This window comes from Podarcis vaucheri (genome assembly GCF_965113315.1).
Source record: "Podarcis vaucheri genome assembly, chromosome: 6".
Lineage (NCBI taxonomy): Eukaryota > Metazoa > Chordata > Lepidosauria > Squamata > Lacertidae > Podarcis > Podarcis vaucheri.
In genome coordinates this window covers 24,665,750-24,684,939 of record NC_138764.1, presented here as the reverse complement: position 1 = coordinate 24,684,939, position 19,190 = coordinate 24,665,750, and the positions used below count along the sequence as shown (strand labels likewise).

General features: G+C 42.8%; 1 protein-coding gene and 2 long non-coding RNA genes across 6 annotated transcripts in view; 2 read left to right on the top strand and 1 right to left on the bottom strand.

Annotated features, from left to right (window-relative positions):
- LOC309533908 overlaps positions 1 to 7,415 on the top strand; it is a 54,892-nt gene extending 47,477 nt beyond the window's left edge. Inside the window, exon 6 of the long non-coding RNA XR_014220502.1 lies at positions 7,056 to 7,415. This is a non-coding gene — a long non-coding RNA (uncharacterized lncRNA). The remainder of the gene's footprint in view (positions 1 to 7,055) is intronic.
- Positions 7,416 to 9,277: 1,862 nt separating this feature from the next.
- The window catches only part of LOC309533911, a 49,028-nt gene continuing 39,115 nt past the window's right edge, over positions 9,278 to 19,190 (top strand). Inside the window, exon 1 of one of the 2 annotated variants that reach the window (XR_014220522.1) lies at positions 9,278 to 10,437. This is a non-coding gene — a long non-coding RNA (uncharacterized lncRNA). The remainder of the gene's footprint in view (positions 10,438 to 19,190) is intronic. The other variant, XR_014220523.1, reaches the window with a different exon arrangement.
- LHX9 (LIM homeobox 9) overlaps positions 11,754 to 19,190 on the bottom strand; it is a 46,726-nt gene continuing 39,289 nt past the window's right edge. For 2 of the 3 annotated variants that reach the window (XM_082225534.1, XM_082225532.1), the window contains one exon: positions 17,133 to 19,088. In XM_082225534.1, coding sequence (XP_082081660.1) covers positions 18,831 to 19,088 — 258 coding nt within the window. In that variant the 3' untranslated portion in view covers positions 17,133 to 18,830. Of the gene's footprint in view, positions 12,884 to 17,132; positions 19,089 to 19,190 lie in introns of those variants that run through there. The other variant, XM_082225533.1, reaches the window with a different exon arrangement.

Sequence of the window (19,190 nt, the reverse complement as noted above, 5' to 3'; positions counted from 1 at the left end):
AGCACCCGGGGCAAGGCAAGTAATTTGCGCCCCCTAACCCGTGGATTTTAGCACTCGAGTCTCTTCCACTAGATTAGCGCGCACCCCCCTCAGATGTTGCGGCCGGGCCCCCCTGCACCCCCCACGCTACGCCACTGCTCCCATGGCCTCAGCCTTGGATTCAAGCAGAAATCAAGCATGTCTCTCCCTCTCAGGCTTCTCCCTGCAGCTTGCTTCTAACCCAGCTCCTTCTAAGTACCAGTCAGTTGAGGGAGGGAGGCCCACGCATTGCCCCCTAGCGCAGAGCCATTTCCTTTGTCATGCTAACAACCCATACTTAGGGGGCCATTACCAAGAAGCTGGCCTGGCTATTCCAACAAATGAATCCTTGCTAGATACAGGAATTAGAAGGGACTCAGGCGTACAGCTTAACACACACACACCCCAGCAACTCAGTACAATATTGTGAGGCTCAGCTATCTTATGGGCTGGCTTGACATTTAGAAAACAACATGTCATTTGTCTTTGAGAGAAAACATGCTTTGAGCAGGCAACAAAGAAAATGTTAGCATAGCAAAGAATGCTATAAGCAACAAACACATCAAAGGCTTTCCTGAATGGGTGTGTGGGGAGGGAGGGAGAGATTATTCTGGGAGGAGTGGAGCACCCAGGTAACTTTTATGATAGAATTAAAGCTGGTTTACTTTGGAGAAAGAACCATAGCTTTGCATTCAGAAGTAGCAGGTTCAATCCCCAGTATCACCAGATGGGACTGGGAATGCCTCCTCCCTGAAAACTTGGAGAGTCACCACCAGTCAGTGGTGAGAGCCAGTGTGGTGTAGTGGTTAAGAGCGGTAGTCTCATAATCTGGGGAACCAGGTTTGCGTCTCCGCTCCTCCACATGCAGCTGCTGGGTGACCTTGGGCCAGTCACACTTCTGTGAAGTCTCTCAGCCCCACTCACCTCACAGAGTGTTTGTTGTGGGGGAGGAAGGGAAAGGAGAATGTTAGCCGCTTTGAGACTCCTTAAAGGGAGTGAAAGGTGGGATATCAAATCCAAACTCTTCTTCTTCTTCTTCAGTCAGTGTGGACAACTCTGAGCTATACTAGTTTGACTAAGTATAAAGCAGCTTCCTATACGAGCCCACCTGTCAAAGAGCGATCCAGCAGTAAATCACACGTTCAGAGCTGGAGTTAGCTATTAGCAAAAGCACATATTCGCAGAACTTGGCTGAGTGTCAGGCCTAATGAGCACAGTGGCTCATCTCCAATAGGTCCCCATGAAACACCCTCCTCCTGACAGCTGTCGATAAGTTTCCTTCTCACCAGGGCTTTCCCCAAGCAATCAGATACTGCGTCTGCATGCAGCCTATCTGTGCTGGTCCCAAAGGTTAACCATGCGGCGAGGTCCGAGTCCAGTCCAAGGTCGAGGGTGCGGTATAGAGGCTGTCCGTCAAAGCTGAAGCTGAGTCTAAGGCGGGGAGTCGGGTGAGGTCAGGAGTTCTGGCAGAAGAGCAGGACAGGGTGCAGGCAGGAACAGGCTACCCACAATGTTGCTCCCACAACCTGGGACTGGGGCTGGCTGGCTTTTATCTGCCCTGAGGCATAGGGCGGCCCCGGTCCACAGGTGACTCGCCTCTCCTGGCCTGGAGGTGAGCACTCCTTCTGCGGGAACTTAGTTCCCTCCGCCTCTCTGCCCTGAGCCTCTGCATCTCAGGAGAGGCTGGAGGGTTACTGGACCCAGAGGCAACCTCAGCTTCCTCTGACGGGCTGAGAGTGGAGCACCTGCAGGCAATGGGTCCTCCATCACCTCAGGGGCCAAAGCAGACTCAGCTGGTGCCTGCACCTGAGGATCCAGCACAGGTGAGGACCCTTCAGGCTCAGGCCCCAGCCCCGGCTCAGCTGGTTCTGGAGGCGGGGACTCCTGTGCAGGCTGGGATTCCTCAGGTTCAGCCTCCGAGTCCAAATCCCAGGCCATCACACTATCACTGCTCCGCCCTTTTCATGCCTCTTCTGGTTCTGGGAGACAAGGGGGAGAGGGGAGTTTGTCGCAGCAGCAGGGGGAGACACCAATGACTCTTCACCAGCCTGGCTCATCTCTGCCTCTTGGCCTCCCTCCCTGTTTACTCAGGAATCAAAAGTTTTGTGTCTCTTTTGTCAGAATTATATGCTTTTTGTGCATTCTGCAGAACTGGCTTGTGCCTCTGATTCTGGACTTCTCTCTGCCACAGACTCTCCCAGCTCACTAAACCCTGTTAGCTCTTCGGTTTTTGACACATCTTCCCAGTCTTCTCTCTCTTCTCCCTCTGATCATCATCCTACCACCACTCCCTGGGCTCTGAGCCTTCTTCCCTTGGTGATCCCCCCCACAATTCCTCTGCATCCACCACGTAAAGAATTCAACCTAACCAGGTAATAGTAAAAAAATATCCACACCAACCACACTTTGGGTATGCTGGCTCCACCACACACTTCCAGACTTCAGGGTCATGAGAGGAGGGCTGCTAAACACAGGAATGTTGTCAGAAGTCCTCAGGTGCAAACCCTTGGCCTCCTGCACACCTATGCATGGTCAGGCGACGCACCCAAAGAGGACTGCTCTGTTTCTCTTTAAGCTTGATTGTGTGAAAGTTTCATTCAAAGCTGTTATGCTGAAGGAGAGGACCCTTAAACTGCCGAGTTTGATATAGTGATCACAAAGTTCCTGATCTAAAGATGGTGTCTGGTCGTGCTTGTTTTTCCTTCTTGAACCCAGCACTTTGGCACTGGAAGATGCACCATCCTCCTCCTACAGACTTTGCCAACTCAAGGGCCATATTCCCTTTCTCGGCAACCTTCTGAGGGCCACACGCCTGTGGTGGGCAGAAGCAAAAGTGGGCGAATTTCTACACAGACTCTCTCACACACCCCTCTCTATCCTCTGTGCAGGCGTTATCAGAGTTCAAGGCAAAAATAATCAAAGAGGGTGTGGCCCAGGGTGTGTGGGGGTGTGGCCTGGAGAGAGGGGGAGTGGCCTGGGAGGACTTTCAAGAGCCAGAGAGAGGGCTGCAAGGACACATATAGCCTCCCAGGCCCGAGTTTCCCCAGGAATATATATTCAATGTCTAGGAACCCTGAGCTCCTGTGCTTGAATTAAAAGAGGACAAGGGGTGTGAACTGCCCCATTTTTTTGTGATGACTCCCTGAGGTGCAGTGTTTAGAAGGCTATGAGAGAGCCATGGTCTGGCTAAAACGGCTTGGGAAGCAGGCGTAGATGCATGTTGTTTTCTTACCTGAGGTGAAGCAGCAAATAGTGCCCTCCCATCCTGGAGCACAGTACCCAAGCCTCAGCTTCTGGAGACTGCATTGAGCTAGCTGTGTCTGCAGATACGTAAGGAAATATTGGAGGTGATCGTGTTCTGTCTATATCTTTTAGAAACTTGACTGTTAATGAGAAAGACACTTGAGGGTTTTCCTTCCTAAAATTGTCCAGCTGAAACAAACAAGAAAAAAATAGGGGAGGGGGTGCTTAGTTGGCACCACCAAACAACCAGAGGAGAACGGGCATGTGATTGTTGTGGATGGCAGGAAGGTCTCCCCTACCCTTTGTCCTGTAACTTCAGCACTGCTTTGCTCTGTTCCTTCCTGTCACTACAGCAACTGGACTTACCTGGTGGCTTCCTGGAAGTCACATTGGGTTCGATGTTGAATTTTACCCAAATCTGACACCCAAGAAGGAGTAATCCCCAAATCTGATAGCAGCCCTGTGCTCGTTTCATCTTTCTCTGTGACTTGTTCATCTGGGATACATCATAGGCACATCTTTTGGTGCCATGCTCTGGTACAAGTCAGCTGGTCTCGTATAAGTCACTGCAAGCACCAGCTTGGGATCCAATCAGAAGCCAGGATTGCTTCTGTAAGTCTGGGATGTCCTGGGAAAATCAGGACACTTGAGGAGTATGCTGAAGGATGCAGTCACATGTGCCAGTGCAGCCCAGCGTGAACTCACTAAAGAAGGATAGCTATGTTTTGGTTCCTGTATTGATTTGGGAAGGGTGGATTACATATGTTTGCATTAAAACACAAAGCAAATAAAGTCCCCCTTCCCTGCCCATAACTCAAAGTCCAACTTCGCCTTCCAGCATGTTTGCCAGTACGCAGGAAGGCACAAGAATGGCTGGCAAATAAGCAAAGCAGCACTGCCAAAAAATGGGCATATGGAGTAATTCGGGAAAGACTGTCCTCCTGAATGCACCTTAACTCTGCTTTTTCAAGAGTTGAGTGGTCATTTTAACCAGTGCTGACAATTGCTCCCTTGCCAACATAAGAATGAGTTCAAGGGCCCGCGATAGGTGTGGTGCATCAGACATGAAATAAAGAAAAAGCAGCAGACAAATATTTCCGGCATGCATACTTTCTATTCTGTTGTAAAAAAGAAAAAAAGAAAAAATGTAACCCTATACAAATGCAAGTGTTCTTGTTCAAAACATCTAAGCTTTTTAGCACTGCTTTCCTGTAAAGCAAAAAGGAAATGTCTAACGTTAAAATTACAACTTCTATTACACTGTGTATGGAGGTTTTATTTCCGTTTGAATGACTTCAATTAGAATGAGTGTGTTCTGAGTATCTGATGGCAAGCCTGGGAAATATGTATATAAGGTTATGTGTTTGGAGAAGGCTGCGTCAAGCGAAAAGCCTATAATTGCTCATCAATGCTCTATAGCTGAGTAAGTTATCTGGCACGGGAGCTGTACCAGGAAATAGCAATCATATGATTCCTGCTCTGTATGTGGAGCTGGAAGATTTCCGAAGTCAGTTTTAACGTTCGTGAACGATGCGAGCTCAGCGGTTCGGAGGGAGGACATCTTACTCACAATTTTGCCATTTTGGATGTGCCAGCATGTCCCGCTTGTCAAAATCAGGCTGAGGCTGTGGGTGTCTGTACTGGAAGTCAATGATTTGGTAGGCTATGGGAGCAAAAATGCTGATGGGTACAGGGAGAGTTAAGGGCTGGATGCTTGCTGAAGTGCAGCATGCGGAACCAGGCAAGGACACAAGGCTAGACTCCTGTGTATCATGTCTGACCAAGCTAGAGGCTTCAACATTGCTAACCAATCATATTGGCCAATTTTGGACTGTGCTATTCCATTTTCTGCCTGTAGGCTGGGTGGCCTAAGCTAAGTTCATAATACTAGTTCAGGGGTCTCCAAGCTTTCCTTGCCTTGGGCTGGTGTCTCCAGCGACGATTGTGCGGCGGACAGGGGACCGCGCCCCTGTACGCGCACACATATGCTATTTCTGGTGCACATCCGGGTAGGAGGAGGCCTGTGCGCATGCACACAAGCTATTTCCGGTGCTCCTCCAACCTGGAAGTGGGTCCCCGTGCCACGCCGGTAAGAGCAGGTGGCGGGGGTCGCCATGGGTCCAATAAACAAGTCCCCTGGGCTATAGGTTGGTGACCCATGTACTAGTTCATCCCTTGACTCCAGGGAATCCTTAGACTTCCTGTATGGAAACAATGGCTTGTTTGGGAACAGTGGCAAAGATTTCTCAGCACAAATTCTTTGGTGGGGAAACAACGCATTTAAACTGCTGTAAATCCACTATATGTTCATAATGTAAATAAGTTATTCACTGAGTTCTTAGGAAATCATGTTGATAATTATAATTGTTGTTTTCAGATTATCATTATTTACTGACTGTGGTCCAGAAAAAAACTTATTTATTGCAAATTAATAAACCCTCCCCCCTTTTTTTACCTGTCTTGCTCCACGTGTATGAATAGAAAGTGAAGGTTTTTGATTTTTTAAAAAATCCACCTCTTTTTTGAAACATAAATTACATATGTAGAAGATGTTACCCAGTCAATTCTAATGAAATAACAATGAATTTTAATATATATATGTGCATATATATCTGGGCATGTTGTTTGGGGATGGGGGGGAAACCCACATTTACGACCGAGTTGATATGGTAGCTTTAAACAAGAAAAGTTGTGAGTTTGTACAATCTAGGGTTGCCATATTTCTAGAAGTAAAATTCAGAACACAAGAAATTCCGGACGTATTGCAACCCTAGTACAATCACGATCCTAAATCCCACAGGGAGCCTATTTATGAGAGCTGGCTCCCTCCTGGCCAGACCTTTCTCCTAGGTCTTCCACCCAAGCCAGAGGGCGCTCATGGCCAATGAGCATCCAACTGAGGGGCAGGGCTAGTGAACGTGTCCTCACTTTTCTTCCTCAGACAATTGTAGCGGCATGAGGGGAGAATGCCTAGAAAGTACCTGTATGTGTTTCCTGGTTTTGTGCTACAGTGCAAAACACTGAGCGTCCTCACAAAGGGTTGCACTCCTCTCCTGCTTGCAGGTCACTGTGAGAACAGAATTCTGGATCTTTAGCCAGATCCAGCAAGGCTCTTTGTAAGCTCTTATTTTGGGGCCCATGTATCTCCACCTGCTGCGGATGTTAACTTCAGCCCAGTCTCAATGCAGAGAACCAATACAGAGAACCATGAACACAGGGCAAACTTGCTTATTTGCACTTCATTTTCTTCGGATTATTGAAGGTGCAAAGCTAAAACCTACCTGCCTACCATATTCCACAGACCCTCCAGTGTCCCTATTTTCCAGGGACAGTCCTGGATTTACAGAAGCCATCCTGGTTTCTGGTTTGATCCAGGAATGTCCCACTTTTCCTTAGGACGTCTCTATTTTCATCAGAGAAATCTTGGAGGGTATGGAGTCATGCGACCTCCGAGCCAAGGAGATACGGTAAGTAACTATACAACCTTTAGAAGACATCTGAAGGCAGCTCTGTTTAGGGAAGTTTTTTAATGTTTTATTATGTTTTTATGTATATTGGAAGCTGCCCAGAGTGGCTGGGGCTGTTGTTGTTGTTGTTATGGAACAGGACTTCCCTATTTTCATCAGAGAAATGGTGGAGGGTATGTATTCCACTGTCTAACTTCTTCTTACAGTTAGGATGCATCCCATCATAGCGAACATAACATCTGTCATCGTATAATTTTCACATATTACTTCAACCTCCTGAGCCCTATTGATTTCTTCCTCTCTCTTTTTTGGAAACTGTATATCCAGGCATGTTCCTGGATCCAACTCTTTCACTGGAGATGCAGAATTCTGTGAGAACAGACAACTACCACCATTCCTGGCTTGGGATTGTTTGATCCCGGTTGCCCATGGATTAGAAACCTCACAAGTTGTGTTCCTGCAATGTGCTCTGTGTGCAAATACTCTGTTTTCAGGATTTGCACTGGCTGCAAATCTGCTACCGGGCTAAGTTCAGGGTGTCGATACTAACATATAAGGCTCTCTATACAGCTCTGGACTAGGTTAAGTGAGAGACTACCTTATCTCTTACACATCCAGTAGATAGCTGCAGTCTGTGGGAGAGTATCGCCTGCAGGTTTCAAAGATCTCAGAAACCCACCTTGCAGTAACTCAAGAGCAGGGCCTTTACTGTGGCTGCCCGGATCTATGGAATAGCATTCCTGTCAGCAGGTGCCCACTAGCTGCATTTTACGAAAACAACTGAAGGCATTTTTTCCTGACAGGTTTTCCAAGCTGGATAAATGGGTATTTTCCTCGAGGGCCTGTTTTGTATGGTTTTGCCTTGGCTGTTTTTGTGTTTTAACTGTTTTCAATTATCTTTAGTGTACATTGAAACAGGTGTTTAGAAGGCTGTTAATAAATCGACAATGATGATGATGAAAGATTATTCCTTTTCAGCCTTTCATAATATGTCTTATTTCAGAAAATCCCTCCATTGTCTTTGCTTCTTCAAATCTTACCTTTTCCATAAACGCGAGTGTGCTGCAAATCCTCCAAAATTTCATTTAGCAGGAATACTCCACTGTTCCTTATCTTGAGTTTTCAGCATTCCACTGATAGCTGCCTGAGCAATCCTCCTCCGCTCTCTGTCGTGAAGACCACCTCTTCTCTGCCGGTATTAACTTACTGAGCAAAAGCCTGCCCTTCGCAGACTCCCAAAGCAGATGTGCAAGTAAAAAGACCAGCCAGCTTACACTCACAATTCATCTGGTGGTAAGAGAACAGCTTCATTTCAAACACATTCAGCAACCTTCAGTACCTGGGACAGGCATCTGGGGCTGGGTGAAAGGTAATCCATAAACTGGCATTTCTGCGTGTATGCGTGTGTATTTGATTGTGAGATCCTTATCTAATGCATGCACACTAGAATGGGGTGGAAAGACGCCTGTAGAACTGTAGTGCATCTCAATATTTTTGAAACTCACCCTCAACTTCTTAGAAAACAAAGGAGGGTCAATACTGGAGCACAGATTCCAGATACCAGAAAGCACAGATTCCTCATGCGAATTAGGGACAGTGCTAGCATATGATAGGACACACACCATGTATTTAAAACACATGACTTCCCCTCCCAAAAGAATTCTGGGCACTGTCGTTTACCTCTTTCAGAGCTACAATTCCCAGCACCTTTAAGAAACTACTGTTCCCAGGAAATCATGTGATTTAACTGTATCATGAGCACACTGCAGAAAACAGATTCTGTAAAACTCTGTGTGTGAGAGAAAGCAGGAGGCCTCAGGAGTTAGGTTTTTGGTTCAGGAAGCACCTTTCTAAAATAGGCAGCAGTGGTAGTTTTAATTTCTGCTTACAAATGGGGAATGAGTGCTACCTAGTGAATTTATGTTTGGACTGAGATTTTCATAGCTACTGTACTGCATGATCTCTGCAAGCCTGCTTTCAGGCATAACATTTAGGCAGGCCTTAATGCAACAGGGTAGATTTCAAATTCTTCCAAATTAGCATATAGAATTCCCAATTAGTTCTAACTCAATAGAGGTTTACACACCAGGAATCAGCATGAGTAAAAGGAGAACAAAAAGCAAAGGTAGGTATTCTGGCCAGTAAGAAACATTCTAAAAGGTAGAGCAATACCTTTCTCAGGCCAACAATAATGAGAGAATGAGTGGGAAAATGGCAAATCCAATGTAAACCAGTATAAAGTGACACTTGTTGGAGCAAAAAAAAAAGGTTTAATATCACATACATACTCATAAGATGTCAACCCAGCTTATGCCGGGCCATGAAAAAGGCAAATTCCATGCTAGGGATTATTAGAGAAGGACCTGAAAATTAAAGTGCCACTATTATATTTATAATACATATACATACATATATATATATATATATATATATATATATATATATATATATATATTCCGGCTGGTATTTGTCTCCATCCTGAGATGAAAGACAGATTCCTTGACAGGTGGAAAACAGAAATGAGAGGGGAACTAGTTGGATGTTGTTGTTGTTGTTGTTAAAATTTCCATGCCGCCCTCCATCATTTTAGGTGATACACTAAGTAATAATACAAATGGTATGGCGTGTTCAGTGACCCAGGTGGTCATTTTGAATTGATGTAATCGTCACTTAGCTCCAGACTTGCCACTTGGCAAATGGAAGGGCTCCTTCTTTTTCTAGAGGAATCTAGCCGAAGCTCCCCACTGGAAGAAGAGAGGAGCCCATTTTTTTCAGATTTCCCCTGCAGGTCACAGAACCACTGCCCCCCACTGTGCCAGAGAGGGTCCCCCAGCCCTTTGAAGCAGCTGTAGTGAGGCCACAGGGAGGTGGAGGAACAGACCAAAAAAAAGAAAAAGAAATGAAATAAACCCCCAAAGCTGCTCCCTTCCTCCAGCACAAGCAGAACTCTGCTCATTGCAAGTCTAGAGCCAGCAACCGAGCTAACTTTCCTTTAAAAAACAGCTTCTATTTCAGAGATATCACATTTTCTCAGCCCTCAAACTGCTGTTTGAGCCTCCTGCTACTGTGGCGTTTTGTGACAAGCGACGCTATCAGCGTCAAATGTGCAGAAAGGTCAGGGAGGGAGATTGCGATGCGTTCTGTTTCCATCCACATTTCGTGAGTTCGCTTCCATCCTTTAGGGCGGGCATTTTCAGGTGTCTCGTTTCCAAAGGAACTTTTGCCACGACCGCCCATGTGCTGAGCTACAGCAGATTCCTCGTGTGTTGCAAAGGATTCTGGGACGTATCCTGGCAGCTTTGGGCAGCCGTCAGGGCCCACTGCTGAGTGGGCCCCCCTGGAGCCCCATTTTTAAAATAATAATAATAATCCAACCCAGCATTCAGAGCAGCATTGGCTTGCTGGGCCAAGCTGCCAAGTCTTGTTTCCCACAATGCAGCTGGCATAGCTTTGCTCTGGGGCATTGTGGGAAATTCAGCTCTTGACAATACTCAGAGACCTTGGGATGCTACCAGATAAGTGAAGGACATCACAGACCAAGGAAGAGGCCGACCAGGATTCAGTCCCCCTCAGACCTGGAATTGACCCCAAACCAACCTAGTAGCCCTCACCCCACATTGCCTATCCGTGAATTGAGACTATACCCTTCAACTCAGACTGCGTGTTGTGGGGAAGGCGGACAGTGACGGATTATGTTTTTAAAAGCCAGGTAGGTTTAAACACCATTGATTTTCTCAACAAGAAATCCCCTCACAAGCTCCAGTACTCTTAGGAACACGGCTTGAAAACCACTGCTTTGAGGAAACCATGGGAGTATTTGTGTAGCTTTTAAAAAAGGGAGGGTGCGGAGTCAAGATGGACAGAAATTTAAAGTTCCTCATTCCCTTTGTGGCATTCCCCCTGCATTTTGCTTTAAAGGTCTTTAAAGGGTGGTGCTCCCTTCCTGCCTCTGAATTTCACATCTCGCTCGGTTCTTTTGAATATGTAGGAAACACGAGTGCGGTCAGGCTTCCTTCTCCATTATGTGGGGTGTGTGAAAGCGCACAATTGGTGCAGGATTGCTCATATAATCGTACACATTAATATAAGGAAGGTCCCTGCCCCAAAGGAGCTTACAATCTGTATTCACTCAAGATAACATCCAGAATTTCTTTTTTAAAGGGCAGCCCCATGTACGCCTTCTCAAAAATTCAGTGGATCACTCACTCCTGGGAAATGTGAGTATAGGATTGCAGCCTAAAATAATCCAAACATTGTGTGATATACCTATGTTTTTCACCCTACTAATCTTGATTGAGATCACAGAACAGTAGTCACATTTTCAACAGAAAGAATTTTTTAAAAGTTGGTCCACAGTATTCACTGAGAACTGTTATTATAAAAGCCACAACCTTATTTCTGGTGTTCAGAACATTACCGAAGTAATTTCTTTGTAAATTTGGTACTATGTTGTTCGGAATGGCGTAGTTTTCGTTCTTAATTTCCCCCCAGCTTTCAGAAAACCAAAGCAGCTTAGGAAAACATTCAAAATGCTGAGCATACACACATAAGCGAAATATTTTAATGTCAGTTCATATTCATAAAAGTTACATTGTTTACATAGGGTTCATTTGTATATAATAAAATTTCATTTGAATGAAAAGGGATTATTTTTTCCTTCTTCTTTTTTGGCAAGCCTGTTAAACAAATTAACATATGCTTTGGATGTACAGCTTAAGAGGAATATAGTTATCCAAAAATCTTTTGCAAGAGAGGTTGCCTTTGAACAATTTCAAGGCCTTCGTTTCTGAAGTAGTAATAGCATTTTAACCTTCATAGCTGAAATTCAGCTATGGGTTGGATGGCGCACAGATCAAGTCTTCTATTATTATTATTTTAAAAATTGTCAAGTGAATTTCCTCATTGCATAGTGAACATGTAAACTTATTAGGGATCGTTAGGTTAACACCTTTAATGGTGTTATATACTGTATTATGTTAGCCTTCCTAAAATGATGGATAAAATAATGTAGCAGGAGGGTAAAAAATCCATTAGCCATTGCCACCTTAAATACTGGCAAGGAACAAGGGTGTATTCCTCATCCACAACTCTCTCTGGCTGCTAGAAAATCTTGCTGGTTCCAAATTTTGGGAGGAAGAATTACACCACTATATCAATTTTTTTTTTTTAAAGCCATTGGAGAACAATCCAGCCAAATTAATCATTCTACAGTCCCATAGATTTGAATGGCAGAAATGCAAGCTGAAAGTTGGCTGGATCATGCCCATAATTTATGATGGATATTCAATATCTATGTCAGTTGTGAAGAAGAAAATGGGAGAAGAAAATGAAAAGCAGGAAAAAATTACAAGGAAGTCATTTTACATTGTGCAACGTCCTTCGTTTGCTATCTAAAATGGTTCCCACACCCTTTGCTTTGGTGGGAAGGAAATGTACTGTTGCACCATTTTTGTTAAATTAAATTAATTCCAACAGTTATGTCTGTGTTAACTAGGTTTGCATCAAGTAAAATATTTATTAATGAAACTACCGTACAAGAAACATCAAAGCGAAATGCATCATACAGAAAAAGTACACTCTAGGTGACAGATGAAAAAGTGCATGCAGATTGCTTTAATTTTATTTATTTTTAAGTCAGAAAACAGAATACTAATCTTGATCCCTATTGTCTTGAATTGGTGAGAATTTTCTTCTCTGAATTTACAAAATGTCATTGAACATATATGACTAATACACATTGGCAAGCAAGATGAATGAATTTCAATTTTTGGATTTTATTTTACAGGTATTTTTGCTTGACAATTGTGAGTTCTTTTAAATATTGTGTTTGTTTGTTTTTAAAAAGGAAGAATCTTCTCATATTGGACTGGGTGGTACTGCCAGGTTGCTCTGATGCCATACACAGCCTTCAGGTTTTTAGTTAGACACCGTCAAATAACATATGTTGTGTTAACATTCAGGAAATGACATTGAGTCTATTTTTAAAAAAATTATTTTTGGCTCAATAAATTTTAAATGTATGGTTTATCATAACCTAATATTGTCTTTGTCTTCACTGCAGTGGATATCCGATCAAACTTTCCCCTTCTTTTAATACTTTAGGGAATTTTCAAACGTCGGGATGTTTGGCTGTAATGCCCCAAGATTTGTTCTCCCTGAAAGAAATCATAGTGACAATTTATTAAACTACAGAGCAACCTGGCTTTTAGGGGTCTGTACTTTTAGATTGTGCTCAATATACCTAGCAACTAAATTGTGATGCATTTCATCATCATTATTTGTTATATTTTTCATGCAATTACTTCCGCTTCTAAAGTGCCTGGGGTTGGGGGTTTGGTTTATATATATATTTTACTTTTAAAAGAACATGGTCAACCTGACCCTAAACACAAAAGGCCACAATCCAGTACGAGTTGCTTGTGATTTACAACATAATCCTATACACATTAACTCAAAAGTAAGCCCCATTGAGTTTAGTGGGGCTTACTGCCAGGTAAGTGGGTATAGGAACGCAGCCTAAGTCCCACTAAATGCAATGGCATCCATTGATTTCAATACTGCTTCGTTTTCACTAACATTTCGGATTGTACCCCACAGTAGCTTAGAAGTAGGTCCCACTGATTTTCAATGAAACATAAACTTCCAAGCAACTGACCAAATCCACTTAAAGTTAGTTGCATTTGCTTTCAATGGGACTTGACATAGGCTAGTCGCAACTACTTTATCCAAGTCATTTCACTTGGATTTAAGCACAACTAATGTTCATTGCATCAAAGCCACTGTGTTTAGCATTGCAGCCTAAGACAGGGTTATAATAATCAAATCAGTGGGGCATTACTTTTCTTTTTTAAATAAAAAATAAAAACCTCTGAAATTTCATCATGGATATGTACTAGGAAGCAAAAACTTAAAAATAAATCCTGTTTTAATATAGCACTAAGATTACTGTGTCCACCATCACACACTCACACATACAGTAAAAGCAACACAACACAACACAACACACTGTCATGGGTAAGACTCCATTAAAAAAAAAATTGAAGACAAAAATTGATGGTAAATAAAACTCCTTCAATTCAAAATGGTTTATTCACACAAATTTAATAGGATATATCACAATTGTTTGGTCCATAAATATTTAGGGGAAATAGTTTCTATACAATGCATTTCTCAATAAAACAAAGAAACATGGACAAGTTTGCTAGACCACTTAACTGTACTAGAAACACGAAGCTCAATATATAAGATTATTGAATTTATCAACTATATCCGAAAGAGTGCACAACTGCTTTCTATGACATGTTTGTCCCCTCTACCAGGATATACACCATAAAAAGAGTTTCAGAAATAAGAGGTAAAACAGTACAAAACTAGTGAGGTGTCAAAAGGGCTTAAAACAGTTAATTTAACAAACAACACATATATATCCTGATTTTTTCCCCCACAAGCTTACTCCCAAGTTATCGCATAAGGCACATTGTAGAACTGAGTTATAATTAGTCTACTTAATAAAGTAGATCTATAGTACCATATAGTTGTTCTGTCAAAGAACAAAATTTATAAGTATCAATATTTTTTTTTGTACCTGTAAAAGTGTATTAATAAAGATCTCAGCCTCCCCAAGGTTGTTTGGTCTGGTTAGTGGTAAATGCCCATAAGGTAAGAGAAACAGGAAACGTCCAAGGTTGGCACCTCAATCCTAAATGTATCAACTTGGAAGTAAATTCCACTCAAGTCATTTGAACTTACTTCCATCTAAACACGCTTCAGGTCAGCAAGCCTTAAGCGTTCTAGAAGATGATGACCACACTTGCTAAATATATAACGACAAAGACACATTTTCCTCTGTTACAGTGTTAACATCTCTTCCATTGTTTTTTTTTTAAAAAATAAGCTACTTTTCTGTGCTAATTTTCTAAAAACCCTGAGCAAAAGTTACAATAATGCACTTTAATGTGGGCAGTGAAGTGTCAGTATGTATCCACGCATTAGTAGAAAACAACAAAAAGAATTCCTTTTTTTTAATACCAAAAAATAAAATTTAAAATGAAAAAGGAGATTCTACTGAAGGGAGGTTTGGAGGAGGAGGAAGGGGTAAAATCCAAAGTACTTGTGCAAAAGTTAATCTTAACAATCCACCCAAAGCAATATCTTCTTGGCGGATTTTGGTTTGGTTCTGGAGTGTCTCCCATGTCTAATTAGGGGGTTACTGGAATAAAGGATACAAATGAACATTCACCACTGCCCAGACCATTCAGACTTTTAGCTTAAATTAATAAAATAAAATAAAAACAAACACTTGCAAATGTAAACTAGGAAAGGTATTTCCAATTAGCAATGCATCCACAAGGCTTCTGAGTTTGGCAGCTTCAATGATTGCCAGCTTTAAATCCCTAGGGGTTCCCCACCCCCACCCCAATGCATTTTCTCTTCCTCTACATTATTTTTTAAGGGGAAAAGCTAGATTTAGCACAGAGCCCTTTAATTTAAATGGGTTCAACATGCTTGGATATGTAGCCAGTGTGTCTATCAATGTACATGGTAGTGTGTTTATTATATAAATACAAGTATACACACGCATAGATAGAGATATGAACTGACGATTTGTAGAGGGCACCGTTTAGCAAACGTTTGCCATGATTCTCGCTCCTTTAGAAGCCACGGAACAGAACTTGGTAACAGCTAGCTGAAGTTCTGTTGATTTTAATGGGCCTTGTTTAACCAGGTCTGGTGCATGTTTACTTGGAAGTAAGTTCCACTAAGTTCAAGTGGGCTGACTTCTAGGCAAGTATACAGCTGCAGTCTTACATTTGCTGCTTTGTGCCTTTTGAAGTTAATACATTAACGTGGCAGACAGACACCATCTCATGGGAAAAAAATCAGAAGGATGCTCAAAACAGCAATGAATACAAGATACTGGAATCAGCTTTTAAACGTCTTAAGAAATTATATTTTGCTTATTTCCATCTGTTACCTTAATCGTGGGTAGGAACACTCGAGCCAGAATTGTGTTTGTGATTTTGTAAAAGAAAAACCAGCAGCACCTCCTCCCTGATCTCAGGTATGTTCCAGCCAGTCCCATTAGAACTTAAAGTCTTTCATGCATGCTGGATTTCAGGAGCAGGAGAAAAACCCAGCTCAGAAACGTTTCAATATTCAATTGTTTAGCCGCCATCCCCAAGCCTCGTAACCCAGAGCCAGCTAATTCATTTCAATGGAACTAGCCCAAAGCAAGCATATAGAGGACTATAGCCCTTTTTATAATACCCAGGCTTGCTATGAAGAAATATTGTCCTCAAACTACCCAGATGATTCAAGCTCTATTCACTGGCACTCCAATTTTAAACACTTTAGGAGTGATCCAGCCAAAGCTAAACCCAATGAAGACTCCTAGTAGTTCTGTGGGAGACAGATTTAACTCTCTTGCTGAAATCAATGGGACCCAAAGTGTTTAGTTTTGTGTGGAGCGCGCCAATTACTTGTTCCATTCTAAATCAATGAAATATTGATCGGATATTTGTTTGCTCCAAACAGGGGTGCCAACTTGAATAAAATATTGGGGGGGAGGGAGGTTAGCCCCGCCCAGAATAATTGATCACATGCCACAGTGCACACACACCATTTGAATGGCGATGCCCATCAATTGGGGGGCGTGGCCCCCTCAAATATTTTATGGGGGGCAAAGACACACACACACACATTGCCCCCTAGGAGTTTGCTCTTGTGGCTCCAAAGTAAATCCCACTCATCTGAATTAGGAATATTCCCAAGTGTGCATAGAATCAGGGGGAGTTGCATCTAAAATGGGTATGTTAGAAGAAAGTCAAGTTGGTGCTGTCTAAGCAGTAGGGACTTCACAGCTATGAAGTGCATAAACTCAGCTGGGGTTTTAAACATACCAAAGAGTTGTATAATTGAACTGTGGAGTCTTTCTCACACAGACACAACTTCTGAAAACAAATTGTCACTTCCTTCTAGGGAAACTCTGGGGGAACTTTCTACAAATTCTTGATGAAAATGTGGTAGTGGGAAGTTGGATCTGGTCTTCAAGTCACTAGCTAGTGACCTAAGCTGGACCCAACCATCCATCTAAGAAAGTCTGTAGGACTTCCCACCAGTGACCGCTAATATGTGAAGACTTGATTTCGTAGTTTCTTGGATTTATACTCCACCCTACCCAGGACACACTTTCCCCATCTGATTTCCTAACTCACCTACATTAGGCCTGATAATAACTGTGCAAACTTCAATTAAACAAACAAACAAAAAACCCTACTGTTATGCATTAACAAAAATCTTACAAGGGTTTTGTCTGCATAGAAAATAAAAAGGAACAAAATTTAAATGTCCTGATCATAAAATAACCAGCATTGGTGACCTATATATGTTTTTGAACCCCAATCTCTGGAGGGCATCACTTAAGTTGCCCCTGCTACAAAATGAGGATTAAGAACCTAAAATTTAAAGTTGTTCCCATACAATCTTTCAGTGGTGATATACTGGTGTTGATTGAAAATGGCCACAGTGTTTTATACTAAAAAAAACCTGACTGGCCACAGAAGACTAGGCCAGAGTGAGGACATACTGACCTCAGGATATTAAAAGCACAGACCATCTGCAAGTCAAGGTGCAGATGGTGGTATTTGAAGGGTTGAGACCCATGTTTACTTGCAAATCAGCCCTACCTCCAGGATTCTTGATATTATCCCCATGTTTGAGGGGGAAGGCAGACCCAGATCTCTTACCATAGCCCTATACCTGAGGCAGGGTGGAAGGAATCATTATTCCAAGTAATATGGAGATGACCTCAGGGTGAAAGAACTCTCTGTGAGTATTGACTCTCTAGTACCTAGTCATCTGTCTGCACCCCAGTTCACATCCTATGCAGTAGCTACTTTCCCCTTCCGCCTTTGGTAGCTCTCATTGGACAGCACCATCAGTCAGCTGCCTGGCAAGTCAGCACACACCACCACTCTGGTACATCTGGCAAATGAGTTGGAAAAGTGAGCCACCATGGACCAAAGAGGAAAGAGGACAATATCTGACATAAGCTCAGCCGTCACACATGTCATTGTGACTTGCAAACTGTTAAGAGGTACAGTATATACTCCTGACATCTATTTTAATTGCAGGAGCTACCTGTCTGCACTTTTGTAAATGAGTCAGAGTTGTTGAACTCCAACTCCTATCAGACCTAGCTGCAGTCCAAACAACATCTGGAGGGCCCTTTCTCCAATTCAGAGGCAGCTTTTAAGGCTGCAAGTTGGACCACGTGCACACCATACACTGAAAGCACATTTATACCACTGTAACAGTCACGCTTCCCCACCACCGCAAGAAACCTGGGAACTGCAATTTACCTCTCACAGAGCTACAGTTCCCAGCACCTTTAATGAATTACAGTCTCCAGGATTCTCTGGGGGAAAGGCATGTGCTTTAAATGGAGGGTGTGACCTATCCCCATTTACATGGAATTATGTTCAGCTGATGTCAATGGGAGGCCTAGCCCTGTTATGTGGCAGAAGGGAACAACTGCCTCAGGTGGCAGATTTGGGGGTGCTGAATTTGCTGACCTTTACTGCCAGACTTTCTTTCTCAGGCATCAAAACACCTCAGCCTTATTTGACCAACAGGAATTTCCGACATGTTTATATGTTCTTTAAGAATAAGCTTGAGGATAACAATCCATGCCTTTTTTAAAAAATAACACAATTTTCTGACTTCCATGGTAACCATTCACCCACCCCCATAAAAAAAAAAATCTGGAAATAAGGAACATACAATTTTAAGAGGCACTTAATAGAATGATTCAATAGTTTCCCTTTAATTAGGCAGTGGTTTTAAAAAAATTCCAAAGACAATTTAGAGACAAAGAATACGTAGTTGTAGAACAGAAGTCTGTTACTGCAAACTCATTTACCAAGTGGCTGCAGATGCTACTGACCAAGCTGGTTTTCCCCAAACATTTTGTGGGTTTGTTTTTCTTTCAAAAAATAAAAAGTCTTGCAAATAATATTATTAATAATATAATTATAATAATAATGGAGAAAGAAGAAGAAGAAGAAGAAAGTAAGAATATTTCTCTTTTTTAAAAGTCAAATGTTAGAAAAGGTTTGTTAAGGTAGTTTGTGAGGGGCTTCCGGAATCGTGGCTGTCCAAGTTAGAGGTCACTGATGACACTACAGTGATAGTGGGATTGGTCAGGTCTGTTAAAGTGGTCGCAGTGCCGGGTGGAGTGAGAGCGCCGCTGTCTGCTGAGGGCGGGGCCGGAAGCGACGTGCCATCAGCTTTATCAACACCCCCATTCTCCTGCCGCAAAAGGTTCCTTCTGAATTTGGCTCGTGCGTTTTGGAACCAAACCTGCAAACCAATCCCAGTTGATTTCTTTACCAATGTTTGCCTTTTGATTTTGATGGTTTTCATAGAAATCATAGAATTGTAGGGTTGGAAGGGACCCCAAGG